General features: G+C 35.1%; 2 protein-coding genes across 11 annotated transcripts in view; one reads left to right on the plus strand and one right to left on the minus strand.

Annotated features, from left to right (window-relative positions):
• The window catches only part of AP4S1 (adaptor related protein complex 4 subunit sigma 1), a 103,583-nt gene that overhangs the window by 54,484 nt on the left and 31,962 nt on the right, over positions 1–17,137 (plus strand). The gene's annotated exons all lie outside the window — the stretch shown is intronic.
• HECTD1 (HECT domain E3 ubiquitin protein ligase 1) overlaps positions 580–17,137 on the minus strand; it is a 91,843-nt gene continuing 75,285 nt past the window's right edge. For 4 of the 5 annotated variants that reach the window (XM_059914035.1, XM_059914034.1, XM_059914033.1 and 1 more), the window contains 15 exons: positions 15,163–15,319; positions 12,038–12,260; positions 10,881–10,935; positions 10,466–10,648; positions 9,860–10,067; positions 9,690–9,775; positions 9,404–9,531; positions 7,656–7,857; positions 6,309–6,446; positions 5,426–6,033; positions 4,342–4,420; positions 4,123–4,216; positions 3,274–3,424; positions 1,652–1,796; positions 580–1,540 (listed from right to left, as the gene is read on the minus strand). In XM_059914035.1, coding sequence (XP_059770018.1) covers positions 1,403–1,540; positions 1,652–1,796; positions 3,274–3,424; positions 4,123–4,216; positions 4,342–4,420; positions 5,426–6,033; positions 6,309–6,446; positions 7,656–7,857; positions 9,404–9,531; positions 9,690–9,775; positions 9,860–10,067; positions 10,466–10,648; positions 10,881–10,935; positions 12,038–12,260; positions 15,163–15,319 — 2,595 coding nt within the window. In that variant the 3' untranslated portion in view covers positions 580–1,402. The remainder of the gene's footprint in view (positions 1,541–1,651; positions 1,797–3,273; positions 3,425–4,122; positions 4,217–4,341; positions 4,421–5,425; positions 6,034–6,308; positions 6,447–7,655; positions 7,858–9,403; positions 9,532–9,689; positions 9,776–9,859; positions 10,068–10,465; positions 10,649–10,880; positions 10,936–12,037; positions 12,261–15,162; positions 15,320–17,137) is intronic. The other variant, XM_059914036.1, reaches the window with a different exon arrangement.

Here is a 17,137-nt window from a genome sequence, read left to right on the forward strand (position 1 = left end):
AAATGATTGACTGCAATGGTAGAAATCTCTTCTAATGTAGAAAGGGAACATACCTTTTAAACAGGTAAATTGTGGGCAATTCCAAAAAATGCTTTTCACGCCTATAAAAGCCATTTGGCTAAATCAGACCTAGTGACATTTCTTTTACCTAGATGCATAGATATGATAAGTCACAGGAAAATGGAAATATAGCCCCTTTTCAAAACCAGGAAATAGCATTATCCCAGTGGTTTCTTTCCACACTAACACAACATCCAAAAATCATTCTTGGATCTTAGACTTACACATCGCTGAAGATACAATGGTAAGTAGCATATTTGGTGTTTAAGAAGTTAACACAAATAACTTGGCTGTTTTTACCTGAAGAATACTTTAAAGACAGAACACTAGAGTTGGATCACAAGCATGTGAACATATATTTCTCCTAGCTTTCCAGTTTCAGTAAGTGTATTTACACAGAAAAATACATTTCTTCATGTAGTAATTTCAAAAAACTATATATCTCAATGATTCAAAATGAAAAGTATACAGTTAAGCTCGCAGGTCTGATGGCTGCAGTGAAACAGTCACATGACACAGTTCTGTATGCTGCAAACATTTTAATGATTATTGTTGAGAATACATTTTGGAAATTTTTTTACTTCAAACTGCAACAAGTTAAATAAATGTTTATAATATACAAAGAAAATACAACCAAAAGTAAAACTTGCTTTAAGTGTGCCTTGCATCTAAACCAGTGTTTTCTCCACCGCCTTAATATATCTTTATTTTTGAACTGCACAAACACACTTAAGAATTTGATCTTTATAGTATGGCATTTAGGAAATAAAAATATACTCCCACCTCAAAGAAATAAAAAGGCTGTGCATGATTATATGCCAAACAAAAGAGAGAACACTAGATATACTCTGATAGTGCAGGCATCATTAAAAAGGAAAAGAAAAAGCTTGAGATGCTCATTAACTCTCTATGTTTTAAGGAAGCAGGATTTCTGACCAAGTAGCTTAAAAGCCAGCAAAACAGGCATCAGTGATGGCAACTGTAGTGTATGAAGTATGAAATGACAAACTTTACACAAATACACTGTTAGAAATTTACCAATGAACACTGAAGATCTGAGAAGCTGCTCTTTGGAACAGTCAAGTAGGACCACCTAATTCCAGTCACATGAGCCCTTGTAGCAACACAAAGTGTTCTGTGCTATATACTTGCTGGCTGGATAGTTAAAGGATTTGTTTTGTCATTAGCAGCTAACGAACTTATTCCATGTGTTCTTAAAGCCTTAATGGTGGAAAAAAGGCAAGTGTCATTAGCATGGAGGATCATATACTTCTCTGCACACAAACACAAGAGGCTTCACTAGAATTTTAAGTCTCTGATGTCTCCCATTGCACTTCAAAGCTCAGTTGAGATGAAAGCCTTTCTCCATTGTAGCAGCTAGCAGGCGCTCTCTCATGATCTCCTCCGAAGAGTATTCCGGCAACTTTAGATAATGTACACATGTATTCACTGATGGGTAGCTTGCATCAGTAGCATCGACCTGCGGAAACAGAAGTGAAAATAACAGCAGACCATGACTTTAAATATGTATTTCTTTCAATCCTTAAGTATCTTAATTCCATTTAGATCCCCCGGTAGCTGGAGTTTGTACCTTGCGTACAACTGTGAGCCTGGGATGCAAGTTAGCCAGTCCACCTGGGGGTAGAGTTGAACAACCAGTGGTAAACTGCAGGAATGCCTTCCTCTCATCTGAAGACATGCCACATAAAACCCTCACAAACCTAAGGAAACCTGGGCTAAAAGAAGAAAAATAAAGTTATATTGATTTGATAGCTGATTTAAATGAAAAATACTACCATTACTGTATAAGCCAGCAATAACCCTAAAAACGAATATCCGCAGGTTGGAAGAACAACACTGTCTAGAGACTCTTGGGTAAGTATGAAATAAGCTGATACAAACTACTTGAAAAATATCCTTCAAAGACTGATACAGATAGACTGAAACACTGATGGAGTACAGGAATCAAATATGCAACAAAGGCAGCAAATCAGAAAAGCTCAAGATGCACATGCATAATTCACCCAAATATGGCTAAACTAGCAACAGGGATCTGAAATAATACATTTTTGTTACAGTGAAATAAAGTATCACTATATGCTACAACATGGATGAATTTCATAATTATAGTATTAAATAAAAGAAACCAGACCTTAGAGAATACATACTGCATGATTTCATTTATTAAAGTTCAAAAGCAAGCAAAATTAATCAATGGGAATAGTGATTTAATGACTAGAAAAGAATAAGACGGGGATGGGGACTTCTAGAGTTGTTTCTTGTTCTGGGTACCAATTATACAGGTGTGTCCATTTTGTGAAAATTCTCCAGGATGTATGTGCAATTTGTGTACTTCTCTGATATGCTTCAATAAAAACTTTACTTAAAAAAAAAAAAAAGCTATATATACATGTCATTTACGTGTAAAATAATAATACTTTCTCATTTACATTACTTTGAAAACTTAAAAAAAAAAATACAGGGCTTATAGTCTTAAAAAATGTCAGTGGTATGAAAGAAAAAACATCCGAAGAACTGTTGATTAAAAACATATCACAACTAAATACAATTTCCTGATGGGGGAGAATGGGAGTGAAGTGAGTGCTATTAAAGACATTGCTGGAATAATCAACAAAGCTGGAATGTAGACTATAGATTAGCTAATAGTATGGAATCACAAATTTGCTAACTAGTATGGCTACGTGGGAGTATGGCCATATTCTGAGGAATGTACACTAATGTATTACAGAGTAAAGGTACAAGATATATGCAACATTCCTCAAATGGTTCAGAAGATATATGTGTGTGTGTGTATAAAGAGATAATGTAAAAGAAATACAGCAAAACGTTAAGTACTGGTGATTCTGGAAAAGGATATATAGGAAATCTTAACTATTCTTCAACTTTTCTATAAGATTGAAATTATTTGAAAATAAAGGTTAATATAAAAGCAATAAAGCCCAAGGGTTTACAAATGACCCAATTTTTAAAATGATGAACAGTTAAAACACAGTGAGAAAAGGAATGTTAACATCAGCCAAGATGACTTTTTGTGTGAACTCAGCCTTATCAGTGAATATACATCTTGGTTAACGGTGAGACTTAACTGCTTTCTCATTTTATGCATATAATTCACTGAGTCATTTAGAGAACCTGCCATTTGATTTTGGGACATAAACAATTTGTTGATCTTAGAAAATAACCAACACATACCTATCACGTGTATAACCCAACTTAGGTTCAGTATAATTAATAATATCCTCTGCTGCCCAGGATGGCGACTGATTTCCACAAAGAATCATTTGGACTTCTTCATGGCTGAAGGAACTTAATTTCTCCATTGGAAAAACTTTATTAAACCCATCTACATTACACACACAGCAAAAAAACAAAAACAAAACACACAACTCAGTTTCTAAGTTATAATTTCAAAATAAATTTCAAATCAAGATACTCAACTAAATGGATAGAAGATAAATATTAATAAATATTTGAAAAAGCAAATATAAATGAAAATAGTTTGAAATAAAAACTGTGCTAGGCTTTTAAGTACAGAAATTTTTGCTTATTATCACAAATGTAGACAGGGAGAGAATATTCAGACACTATGGTCAGTAGCCAAATTCTAATAATTTCCCAATCAGTTCTTTATGTCATATAAGCCAGCCAAGGCTATGTTCTCATTTTTAAAAACTAGTAAGTGATAAACAGTCCAGTGTATTTTGCGTCAATCTTTACTTGAAGAATTTAGGTTCTAACATAGTTTAACTCATCTTGATCATGTAATATTGAAAGTATGCAACATTATATCCACTTACAAATGAAAAAATAGAAGCCAAAAGTGGGTCCCTCATTACTCAGGAGGACCAAGCTGAGGGTATGCTACAGCTTGAAAATGTTCCAACCTGTTCTGAGTACTCTGCAGGACCTAACTGTTGGGAAGACAAAAAACTAGAGGGCAAATCTAGAGATGACTAGCAATTTTTGAGCATAGCAGTACCTTAATTTCAGCTGTCTCAAAGTAAAAGGAGAGAGATTCAACTAAAGAGCCTTAAAAATTACCTCTAAAGGCTTCCATCTGTTTCTGAATACCCATATGCATACAAAAGTCAAACATCAAATCCACATATTCTTCTGCATTATCCATTGTTACCATCTGCAAAGGAAAATTTGTCAACATAATTGTTAATATCTAGGAATATTTCAGTAGCGCCTAGTACAACTGGCCTCATTAAGAGGATTTTTCTGGACTTGCAAATATATCAAAAGCAAAATTTGTACCTCATCTTCACCACTTGGCTTGAGATCCACAGCTGTAAAACCATATATTCTTGAGGAAGGGCAAAACTGGAAATTTAAACTGGGAGGACAGAAAAGGATTAGATTAACATTCAGCTATCATTGGTGTTTAATTTTTAAAACACTGCCGCCAAAACCATGAGCACCTCCCCCAACCCCCAACAATAACAAAATCACTATTCCAGCTTAGATGTTAGGTATGGGGCCTTTTAAAATGCAAAACCGTGTGCACAAAAACTATTTGGCCAACTGTTTACCAAACCTGGCTTTGCAAGCATTGCATGAAACATCACCTTTCATGTTTCACTTCCTCCTTAGGCACAAAATTAATAAACTATGGATTTTTGTAATGAATTATGGTAGCAACATGTTTACAAGATTTTCTTTTTTTTGCAAAAGAAACTATTTTTTTTACTAAAGTTGTTCATGCTCTGTTTTTACCCCCGCCTCAAGTCAAACCTTGAACATATGAACAACTTATCAAACACAACTTCTCAATGTTATCATCAAAGAAAGAAGGAAAGGAAGGAAGGAAGAAAAAGACAGCAAAGCCTTGCAGTCAATCCCAAAATCACAGTTTAACATACCAAGGGTATAATAATTACATGTATATAAATTAATAGATAATTAATTTTATCAAAAGATCTACAGCATCTGAGTTAGTTAATGCAGCCACTGGGGATAAGGCTTACATACAAAGCAAACTATTCTGAGGTTTTTCAAGTAGGCTATATATATCAATTAGCTAATGAATTTGTCAAAATATTATTGGCTTTGGACTGTTTACACAAGATATATATAGTTATCACATTTGATAAATCAGATAACCTTTCAGACATGTGATGATTAATAAACTATATTCTGGTATTCTGAGTGCTCTCTTTATAATATTAACAAATCAAAGGATCAAATCAAAAATCGGTATTTCCTAAAGCATCTTATTATTGTTAACAGACTGTATATTCATATATTGCAAATCAGTGAAGACAAAGGAACAAAAGCTTTAGAATTTATTCATCCATTAGGTTGAAGAGTATATATATATATATATATATATAAAGCTTACCCTAAATCCTCTATGCTAAGTGGAGGCCCAGAACCTGATGGATTCTTCAGCACTAGTTCTTGTAATTTTGTGTTCTTCTCATCTTCAGAAAGACCTTTGTTGCTTAAAATCTGGCGCCTCTTGATAGCAAGGTCTTTAATTTCTTTTAAAAATCTGGCTCTGTGTGGGTTTACTAGTTCAAAGTCTTCCCAAGTTAAAATTCCATTAAACCAAGCTGGGGGTTTTGGTTTGGGGGGATCTAGAATAAATTCTGATTTTGAATCCTCTTCAAAGCTTCCTACTGAGAGTGAATCATGACCTTCTTCTGTAGAGGCTTCAGACTGACTTTCAGTACAGTGTAAGTCTCTATCTCCTCGTGACTCATAAATCAGTTTACTCATATTGCTTTTAATGTCACCCATACACATAAGTTTAAAGAAAGGTTTAGAAATAGGTAAGTCCACAAGTCTATTGTCTTGAATGCATTTGGCCAAGAAAATTCCAAGGAAATGAAAGAGTTTTGTGATCCTTTCAAGCTCATCACTATCTTGTGGAAATGGAGCTGTAAACAGTCCACATGATCTCTGAACATAGTATCCGGGAGGTTTCAATCCACCTCCAAGATCGACCTAATTTTTTAGAGGGAGAAATGCAAAAAAAAGGAAAAGATCCATAAACATTAAACATCTTAATTCTGCTATCTATAAGTATCTATAAACACATTTTATTAAATAGGTTTTATAGACTAAATTTTACCCTTTAAAAGCATTTTAATAATATCAGGATTATTCAATAATAAAAGTAGAGTCAGAAAACCTGGCTTACATTCTGGAAGCATAACTGATTTTTAACTTTCTAAAAGCAGAATTGCAAATCAAATCACAAAATGGGAAGTAAATCTTACATGACGAGATTCATCATCTGGAAAGTTATCATCACAAAGCCAAGCTCCTAAATCAGTTCTCTGGAATTCTGCTGCCACCAGAGCATAAAATTCTAATGTGGGCCCCAAGCCAGTTCCTTCTTCTCCTAAAAATTCAACCTAAACATGAACAGATAAATTATGGGGGAAAGTAAGCTTAAAAAAAATGTTAATGATCCCATTCTTGCCAAAATCCAGTCCTACTGTAATATACTTTTTTTTTTATAGTAGCAGTATAATATAAGCCACACAGAAGTTTTTATTCCAGTTTTTCTAAAGAGAAATTTGATTTGTTGTATGCTATTCCATATTTAAACACTGGGGTGAGCATTGTTCATACATCAACTTACTTCTCGCAACAAACCTACAAAATAAATCATGTCCTTTTCATACCAAAGGAAAACAAATTTCAGATAAAGAGGTTATATATCATTTGCTTGAGGAAATGATGGTCTACAGATTTATATGTGTGTGCACGCGCACGCGTGTCTACGTGACACCAAAACCTAAACTCTTCCACTTATTTCTGACTTTAGGCAATCACTTTAAAGGTTTTTTATCCATACTCCATGTATTCCAAAAATTATTTGAGGCAGCTTACAAAAACACACAGTGCATGTTTAAAAAATAATAATAATAATAATAATTGAGAATTATCTGGGTTAGAGGACTATATGGGTAAGAAGAATAAGATGAAGGCATAGAAAATTCTTTTTTTGGGGGTGGGGGCGTGAGCTGGCGGCATGCGGGATCTTAGTTCCCCGGATAGGGATTGAACCTGTGCTCCCTGAAGTGGAAGCATGGAGTCCTAACCACTGGACTGCCAGGGAAGTCCCAGGCACAGAAATTTTAAAGTGAAAACCATAAGCCTTATAAATTTTCTAGAGATGTATTATATTTATCATAATCACTCTGTGATCCAAAAATAAACAAACCAGGTGGCTGACATCTGTGACAGGAGAGGTATTTCTTTCCTTGTCTCTCATATATAAGGAATAATATGTATATAGGATATAATCAACAATGCCCACAATAACATTTCTGCAGTAAATATATTGAATTTCTTACCGCCATTTGCTACAACATCTCTCAATATCTTCATGAGTGAAGATATTCTTTGCTGCTCATTAAGCCACGAGATCCTGACCCCTGAGGAGGTGAGCTGACATCCTCTCATGAAAGATGCTCTGCCAGAGGAGAAGGCCTTTGCACAGAGGGCAGAGAAATCCATCTACACTTCTATCTAATGCAGCTCTTTATGTGGTGGAAGACACAGACTGGTTCTCTAATTGTCAGTCCTGCACACTAAAAGAGATTATATAGAGGTACCTCAAGAACTGATTTCCGATCTGCATGTATTTGCATGACATTCTCAGCCCACTCCATCAGTGATTCACCACGTGGAACTTTTACTCTTTCATGCTTGAGACGACCAACACGAAACTCTCCAGGATCATCTCGCCTTACACTACTTGTGGTCCTTGTTCTTTCCACAGTGGCCTCACGTCGGTTTTGTAACCACACTATTGCTCTGAAATAGAAAAATACCTATGTAGTTGTAGCATACAGCAAACAGCTGAATACAGTACTAAAACAGCAACAAAATTCAAAGATTTAAGAATTTTTTAAAAATAGTATTTTATCAGATGACCAAATATACTAATCTTATTTCCTTAAACAAACTGAGAAAATACTGAGTCTATATTTTCCCTTTTTACTTTAGCAATTAACAGATCAAATTAAAGGTCTGTGGTCCAACCCCACACAACACATAAAAATATAGACAAACTCATAATACATAAAATATAAACATTTCCTAAATCAGAGAATGTAAAAAATGGTTAAGCTATCTTTATTACTGTGATACAAATTGAAAGCCAACACAGAAACAGTGTTGTGATTTTGAAACATTTTCTTTTTAACAATGCAGAGTTAACCCATCTAGGATGGGAGAAAGAATCTTGAATTAAGAATAAGAAGATGAAAGATCTACTCTCCTGTGTGCTACAATATTTTTGGTACTCTCAGGCCAATCAGCTATGTACTTTGAGAATCAGTTTCCTCATCTATAAAATAAAAATCAGGGAGTTCCCTAGTGGTCTAGTGGTTAGGATTCGGGGCTTTCACTGCCATGGCCCGCGTTCAATACCTGGTCATGGAACTTGAGATCCTGCAAGCTGTATGGTGCAGCCAAATTTTTTTTAAAAAATTGAAAAAAAAAGCCTAAAAAAACAAAAAAAACCAAACACACACATATAAAATAAAAATCATAACCAATGCCATTAATCACAGCGGGCCTATAGTGCTATGTGTGCAAATGCTTGGTAAATGATATGAAATGGTACATACAACAATGTAACTTAGGGCAACAGGCAGCTCCATTTAAATTATAACTTTTCTACATCTACTTTGAAAGTACTCTGGGTATTCAATCACTCAACAAGTATTTACCGAGCACCTACAATGTGCTATACACTGCAGCTAGAGCAGTGAACAAAACTGCCAGAAATTCCTGCCCTCATGAAACTCTCATCTAGTGAAGGAGACAGAAAAACAAAAAGAAGTAAAATGGTATGTTAGATGGTAGTAAGAGAAAAATAAGGGCCAGAAGATATATTTCTAATGTTATCAAAGCTATTTGCAAGCATTAAATTTTGTATTCCTGGGAATTTCAGCAACTAATAATTTATGTAAGCCACTTAAATACTGTACAATAAATGCTAGCTAATGGGAAACACAGTACTTCAATCCACACTGCTTCAAGAGAGCTTATATCCAACTGGAAATCAAAAAATGTTTAAATGTTGACAACTCTTTTTTTTTTTTTTTGGCCATACCTCACAGCTTGCGGGATCTTCGTTCCCCCACCAGGAATTGAACCCATGCCCTTGGCAATGAAAGTATGGGGTCTAAACCACTGGACCACCAGGGAATTCCCAAATGTCGACAACTCTTTACGAGAAAACAATATATTCCCTTCATCAATCTTGATATAAAGTATATATGTACATTTTGAGCTTATATAAAACATTTAAAAACACATTTATTCTAAAAATGTAAAACGATACACCTCCTACCTTGATGCACCAAATGCTGTACATGTGAAATACAGCTGTCTAGTTTCAAATGGTATTAGAAAAGGACACTTGCTGGTTAATTGTTCACACCAGTCTGGCAGAGCCCCACTTGCCAATGCCAATGGTTCCTGCAAATTAACAAATAACAATGTCTTAAAGCAATTATGAAAAAAGACAAAAAGGAGTCAATTCTTAACAGGAGAGATGGCGTGAGGTAGAAAAGGAAGGAGAGGCAATACATTCAAAGTCCAACAGACTGAAGAGTTCAACTATCTGGTTTTATTACCTCAATCTGCTGCAAAATTTTTGTTGTGATTTTTTTGCTAGTGAATTCATCTGGTGGAAAAGTAAACTGAGGCTGCTCATCACCTTCTGTAAAAGTAATAAAATTAATAAAAATATAAACTGACTTGCTTTTAAAAATGCCACAGAAATGAAACAAGGCTTCTTACAGACCTTCTTGGGATATTCTTGAATAAGGGTCATTTGCAACTATATACAGAATACGCAGAAGCTGAAGGACATCTTCTACTCCACAAGAATTCTGTCCATTGCCTGCTTTGGCCTGAGGTTGTTCTTTTGTCAAATTAAGAATATCACTACTTTGAAGAGTAGAAATGGCCCCCTGGTTTAACCCAGACTTTGTTCCATGCTCACAAAAATCCTAAAGAAACAATTAGGAAAACTAGCCATTAATCATTTTCAAGAAAAGCAATAAATATATCATCCTATTAGTATTAATGTGAAAAGGCTGGAATTCTTCAAAGAATTGCCTTCTTTTAAAATAAAAACAGTATCACCCAAGTCAAAGCTTAACCAAACTTCGTTCTAAACCAAGAAAATTCTCAAAATATAACCACTAAAAGCCACAGTTAAAACTACGTATTTACATCCAATGCCACAAACCATATTTGAAATTTTAGCATTGGCATATTAACAATGTTAATTCAACTTCTTTTTTTTAGTATGTCCCAATGAACTGCTCTTCCTCAAGAACATTTAAAAAGCTGCAAAGCACAAAGCCATTCCCAATCAAAATAGTGTTTTGATGCCAATATATACCTTATATGCAGCTATGAGCTGAGAACAATTTCTGTTTTTCCTAATACTTTTATTAGTGCCAGTTAATTTCCAGTGGCGCAGGAAAGCAGCGTCTGCATTCTTCTGCAGGTAGGTTATCAAGTCATTCTTTGGTAATTCATCAGTGCCAAGATACTGTTCCACATGCTCTATAGACCAACAACCCTACAATAGGAAAAACGAAATGTTGGCCTTTCCTGATTACAAAGTCTATGCTATTTCACATGCATTACATAAGGTAGCTTTAAGATCATGCATTTAACCTAATCTAAAGAATCCCATGTTGCTGATTTCTCCCTTAATTGTTCAATTGAAACACAGCATTAGTTTTTCTTTGCTTTTCTTTTTCTTTTACTAAGTAGCCAAGAGCAAGACTCATTTCCTAAAAATAACTTACCATTTTTCCATTTTCCTTTTCTTTGTCAGAATCCTTCATTTCTCTGTACATAATTCTAAATATGAAAATATTATTCAAGTTAATTCATAAATCAAATGATTTGTGGTTATTTCTAATAAGCCTTCAATTCTTTAAAAACATGTATGAATGAGGACATTCATTAGCTATATGCTTACATGAAATACTGAACTCAGGGAGAATTGATAAGAAAACATATTAACTTGTTAAACATAGGGAATAGCAGAAATCATATTCCTGAAAAAGAGTTATGGTTTATAAATTGAGCATTATTAAGAAGAAAGCATATATCAAACCTAGAACTTTTAAAGATATAAAGTAATATGCCATATCTTGTATTGTAACTTCCATACATTGTTATAAAAATAAAATAAGATGTGTTTGCATCTGTGTCTAGATGGAAAGAAGGATAAGAATAACAAGGACCAAGAGGCAGTTGAGATCAAATTTTATATTCCAATAAAAACTGAAGGATGAGAATGCCATGATGACCTTCTGTTCTATCTCAAAAAGACCTAGATTACTTTATTGGACATTATCTAAGATTATCAGTGATGTTAAGAGAACATCAGAAAAATAAACTAAGAAAAGTGAAGTTACATAGGATGACTATAATTATTTATATTAAATTATTTATATTATTAAATAACAAATATTATTATAGGTAATACTGAGCACCCTCTACATCTCATACAGTACTGAATCTACATATATTAATTCATTGATTCCTCACAACCACTCTCATTTTACAGATTAGAAAACGAGGTACTATAATGTTAAATAAATTTGCCAAAGGTCATTGATAATTATTTACTGAATGAATAAATGAATGAACAAAGAGAGGCAGGTTTAACTCACAGACCCCAAAGCAAATAACAGAAAATATTTACTACTTCATACACAATCCCAGTCAGAGTTCAACAATTATTACATAAGGAGCTAGTCTAGATTATTTCTAAAGTTCCTCCCAGTTGTAAGCTTTAACCTTTCTCCATCCGTAGTCAGAAATGCTCTTATCTGTTCCTGTAAACCAAGAGAACTAAATCTTTTCTGTTCCTATAATACAAAATATAGAAAATATTTCTTGGCTCATACACTATGAAAATATCTACTTAAAACATTAAGTTAAAATCTCTTACGTGTATGTTGGCTCCCAAATACGCCTAAGTTTATCTGATTTCACATTGCCGTTACACGACAACTGAAGCAATTTCTGCACATAGTAAAAGATGGTTGATCTGAAATTAGTGAGTGGTAATTCAACTTCACGAGTTGTTCCAAGACCTGTTACTTTCAAAGTGAGGGCTAATCGAGGTGACGGAGTACATTCAACTTCTTCCAAGAGCTCTGAATGAGGTGTTCCTAAAAATATGGAAGATATGAAAAACAATTACACTAAAATAAGCAGTCCAGAAAGAGCACTGCACCAAGAGACAGGTTACATGAAATCTAAATGTTTCTGCCGTATATCAGCTAAAGATGTCAGCTACCTAAGATTCTCCTGGGGACTTACCTGGTGGCAGAGTGGTTAAGAATCTGCCTGCCAATGCAGCGGACACGGGTTTGAGCACTGGTCCCTGGTCAGGGAAGATACCACGTGCTGCGGAGCAACTAAGCCCGTGCGCCACAACTGCTGAGCCTGAGCTCTAGAGCCCGCAAGCCACAACTACTGAAGCCCACGTGCCTAGAGCCCATGCTCCGCAACAAGAGAAGCCACCGCAACTAGAAGCCCGCGCACCGCGCCCCGGCTCACTGCAACTAGAGAAAGCCCCCGCGCAACAACGAAGACCCAGCGCGGCCCAAAATAAATAAATAAATAAATTTATTTATATATTAAAAAAAAACCTATAGCTAGTGTCAATCTTATTAAAAAAAAAAAAAAAAGATTCTCCTGGCCTCAATATTTTTGTTTTTTTAAAATGGGAAGAATACAATTAGGTTAAAGACAGTGTACTAGAGAAGAATTTATACATATGATACGAATCTCTAGTTTTTATTAGGATATACATGATAATTGTATATTTCAGAACATTTTATTTTTATGAATGAGAAAACTAAAATTATTAATAATACTACATACAGAGAAAACCACATACTCAGTTAAAGACCTATCAACCTTTTGCTTACATTGAATGAGTCTGTTACAAGGTAAACACACACACACACACACACACACACAAATACAATTAGTTTCATATGTATTTAGTGATGCACTCTTTTTTTTAATCTCAGGAATCTTTTCCTCATATCATGATATAGTTTTATAAAGTATTGTTTTATACACTGCATGACATCCCATTGTACTTTACCAGAACCATATCTGTTATCAGACATAATGAAGGTCATTTCCAATTTTTAAAAAATACTTCTGTAGTCATCTGAGTGCAGAGCTAATACTTCTATAGTACCAATCTGTAGTAGTAAAAATATGAAATACATTGCTAAAGAACTCTATCGAAAATCTGTACCTATTTATACTCCCTAGAATAGGTTTTCCTTTTTGAAGGGACCTTGGAACATCTTGATTCATACTCATTCTCACCATCATCCTACATCATATACCTCACATTATACTATAAACTGCACTTATGTTCATATTTAACATAGGTATCTTTTTATCAAGTAAAAAGTACATTCCACAGTAACATTTAAGTCTTCTTGAAGGATAATATACTGATTACAATAGCTGACATTTATTGAGACACACATCAGGTACCATGCTAGACACTTTACATATCTCACCTCATTTAAACCTTTTAACTACCTTGTCAAACAAGGACTTTATTTTCCCCATATAAGAGATAAGGAAAGCCAGGCTTACACAGATTAGGGGATTTGCCCAGTGTATTAGTTTCCTATTGCTGCTATAACAAATTACCACAACTGAGTGGTTTAAAACAACACAAATGTATTATCTTGTAATTCTAGAGGCCAGAAATCTAAAATGGGTTGGGCAAGGCTTTGTTCCTTTTGGAGGCTCTAGGGAAGAATCCATTTCCTTGAGTTTTCTAGCATCCAGAGTCCTCCCATGTTCCTTGACTCATGGCCCCTCATCACTGTGATTGCTGCTTCCTGTTGTCAAATCTCCTCTGACTCTGACCCTCCTGTTTCTCTCTTATGAGGGCACTGGTGATTACACTGGGCTCACCCAGAAAAACAGGATAATTTCTCCATCTCAAGATTCTTAATCACATCTACGAAGTCTCTTTTCTCATGTTCAGGTGATATATTCACAGATTCTAGAGGTTAGGACCTACATATCTTTGGGAGGGGGCCATTAGTGTGCCTACCACACCCAAAATAGAGTTGTAAGAGATGGAGCTGGCACTCAGGCTGACTGACTCTGGAGGCCATAACTAAAACCACTATATAGCTTTTCAAAGTAAAAGCTGCATGGGAGTAATGCTTAGCAATTTTGATCCAGTAGAAAACAGAATACAAATTATCTACCTTTAAATGAGTCCTTGCTTTAAAATTTATACAAATGTAAAACACGGTGTGTTTTTAAAATACTATAATTTTATAGCCAAGACATGGAAGCAACCTAAATGTCTATGGACAGATGAATGGATAAAGATGTGGTGTGTATATATACACAACAGAATACTACTCAGCCATAAAAAAGAATGAAATAATGCCATTTGCACCAACATGGACAGACCTAGAGATTATCATACTAAGTGAAGTAAGTCTGACAGAGAAAGACAAATACTGTATGATATCAGTTATAATGTAGAATCTAAAATGTGATACAAATGAACTTATTTATGAAACAGAAACAGACTCACAAATACAGAAAACAAACTTATGGTTACCAAAGAGGAAAGGTGGTGGGGGAGGGATAAATTAGGAGTTTGGGATTAGCAGATACAAACTACTACATATAAAATATATAAACAACAAGGTCCTACTGTATAGCACAGGGAACTATATTCAATATCCTGTAATAAACCGTAACGGAAAGAATATGGAAAAGAATACATACATGTATAACTGGATTACTGTGCTGTAAACCAGAAACTAGCACAACATTGTAAATCAACTATACTTCAATAAAAAATAAAATAAAATAAAATACTGTAATTTGCTCCTTTTAAAAAAATCTGTATTTTTTTTAAGGATGCATGGCTGATATATAGTTTCTCCTGAAACCTTTTACTTATAACCTGCATATACAAGTAGTACCTTACTTTTTTAAACTATACAGTACTACTTTATTTGGTACCTATTAAAATTAAACCACAAAAACTAAAATATAGTATACCTGGGGGTGGAATTTCTAGATCAGTTGTCTGCTGGACATTAGTACGACCTGGTCTAGGATCAAAAGCAGGAACCAAAGCTGAAAACTGCCGCTTTAGTACATAATCATCATCCCATGTTCTCCGGCGTCCCCCTTTAGTTTCATACTCTTCTTCTTCCTATTAAAATAAAATTCCACGTACAAACATTAAAAGGTAAAACTCTTCATTACTGCTAAAGTGATATGCTATCTATAAAATAAGGTATATGTCAAATACTTCTCTCTAAAGGTATTACATGTCCTTATTCAACCATATTTCTTAAGCACAATATGAGCCAAACGTGTAGATACATAAATTTCTTAATGATTTAAGTTTATAAAAAGTAAGCCGCTGTATGGTTAAAATTTCAAGAGTCACACATCTGGTACTAAAGCTAAATGAAAAGTCAAAAAAAGATAAGTAGCTTTAGTGATGGTTACACAAATTTACACATGATAAAATGACAAAGAACCATACACACACATTGGACCAATGCCAGCTTCCTGGTTTTGATACTGTACTCTAATTATGTAAGATGTAACCACTGGAAGAAACTGAACAAAGGGCACACAGGACCCTTGGATCTTTGCAACTTCCTGTGAAGGTATAATTATTTTTAAATAGGCTGTTTTTTTAAAAAAAGTGTAAACTGTATTACATACTGAATTACATACAAAACAGATACGGTGCTTGCAAGTTGCTTTAAATTACTATGGGGCAAATAGTTCAAACAAGTTCGACAAAGTGTTGATCTGTCAAATGATGGGTTCTTGGGGAGTCATTGCACTATTCTTTCTATTTCTAGCATGTTTGAAAAATTCCATAATAAAAGTTTTTTTAAGGAACATTTTCTCCTCTCCTTCACTTTTTGTATCAACAAAAAAGAGATCAATGAATTGTAAATACTGTAAATGTCTGATGTAATAATTTTTAAATAATAATTATCTATATACTTAAATGTACACATATAGACCCCTCATATTTTGAACACTTAATTGAAATTAACCTTTATAACAAATCAAACTGACATTTGACAGCTCTGGAACCAGAATGTCTGGGTTTTTATCCTGGATCCAAAACTTCTATGTGTGATCTTTAGTAATCATGAGGCAGGAGATACATGGGCTTCAGGCTGGACACTTACAACTAGCCTCCTGTTTGCACTTCCTGAGACAGGAGATAGGTGGGCTTCAAGGTTAGATATTTAAAACCAGCCTCCTGTTTGTAATTCAAAACAGAAATAACAACAGAAACAGGGTAAATATCCAGGCTTTGTCTCCTGAGGACACTCTAAGATAACAGTCCCTGCCGGGACAGAGAGGGTCTAATCCCTGTTTGAGTAAAGATAAAGAGGTCACATATTTCCCATCCTTGGGGCGAGGGAGACACTGCACATGCTCAGAAAGGCCCCTTGGGGGTCAAAAAGGAGGAGGCACCACCCCATAATATGCGATGCCAAGGCCCCCCATAGGTCTCTGGGCTGGAATCCATCTTGGAAAAAAGTAGCGCAGGCATGTTGGAGAGGGCCCTAGGGCAGGTCAGGTGTGGAAACAGAAACCAGGTAATTGGCTAAGGATAAACAAAGACCCGGAAGAACTGCCCTATATAAATCACTTAACCCGCCTCTTCACTACGCTCCTCATTAGGGGGGACGCCCACACCCTTTCTCTCCAGGTGTGCATCTCTGCCTTGCTTCTGTCTTAATTAAACAAACTGCTTCTCTGTGTTCTCTCCCACTTGTCGTGCTGTGTCTCTAATAATAAACTTTGTACCTGTTTTTACAGTTTCTGCCTCCTTAAGAAATGCATTTTTCAGCGGGGCCAAGAGCAGGGGAAAATTTGCTTCTAGCTTCTAGTCCCTGCTGGTCTGGTGGCCAGGATTCCTGGTTTTCATCCAGGCTACCCAGGTTCAATTCCTGGGCAAGGAACTAAGACCTTGCTTCAAGCCACGGCTCAC

This window comes from Balaenoptera ricei, chromosome 2 (assembly GCF_028023285.1).
Source record: "Balaenoptera ricei isolate mBalRic1 chromosome 2, mBalRic1.hap2, whole genome shotgun sequence".
Lineage (NCBI taxonomy): Eukaryota > Metazoa > Chordata > Mammalia > Artiodactyla > Balaenopteridae > Balaenoptera > Balaenoptera ricei.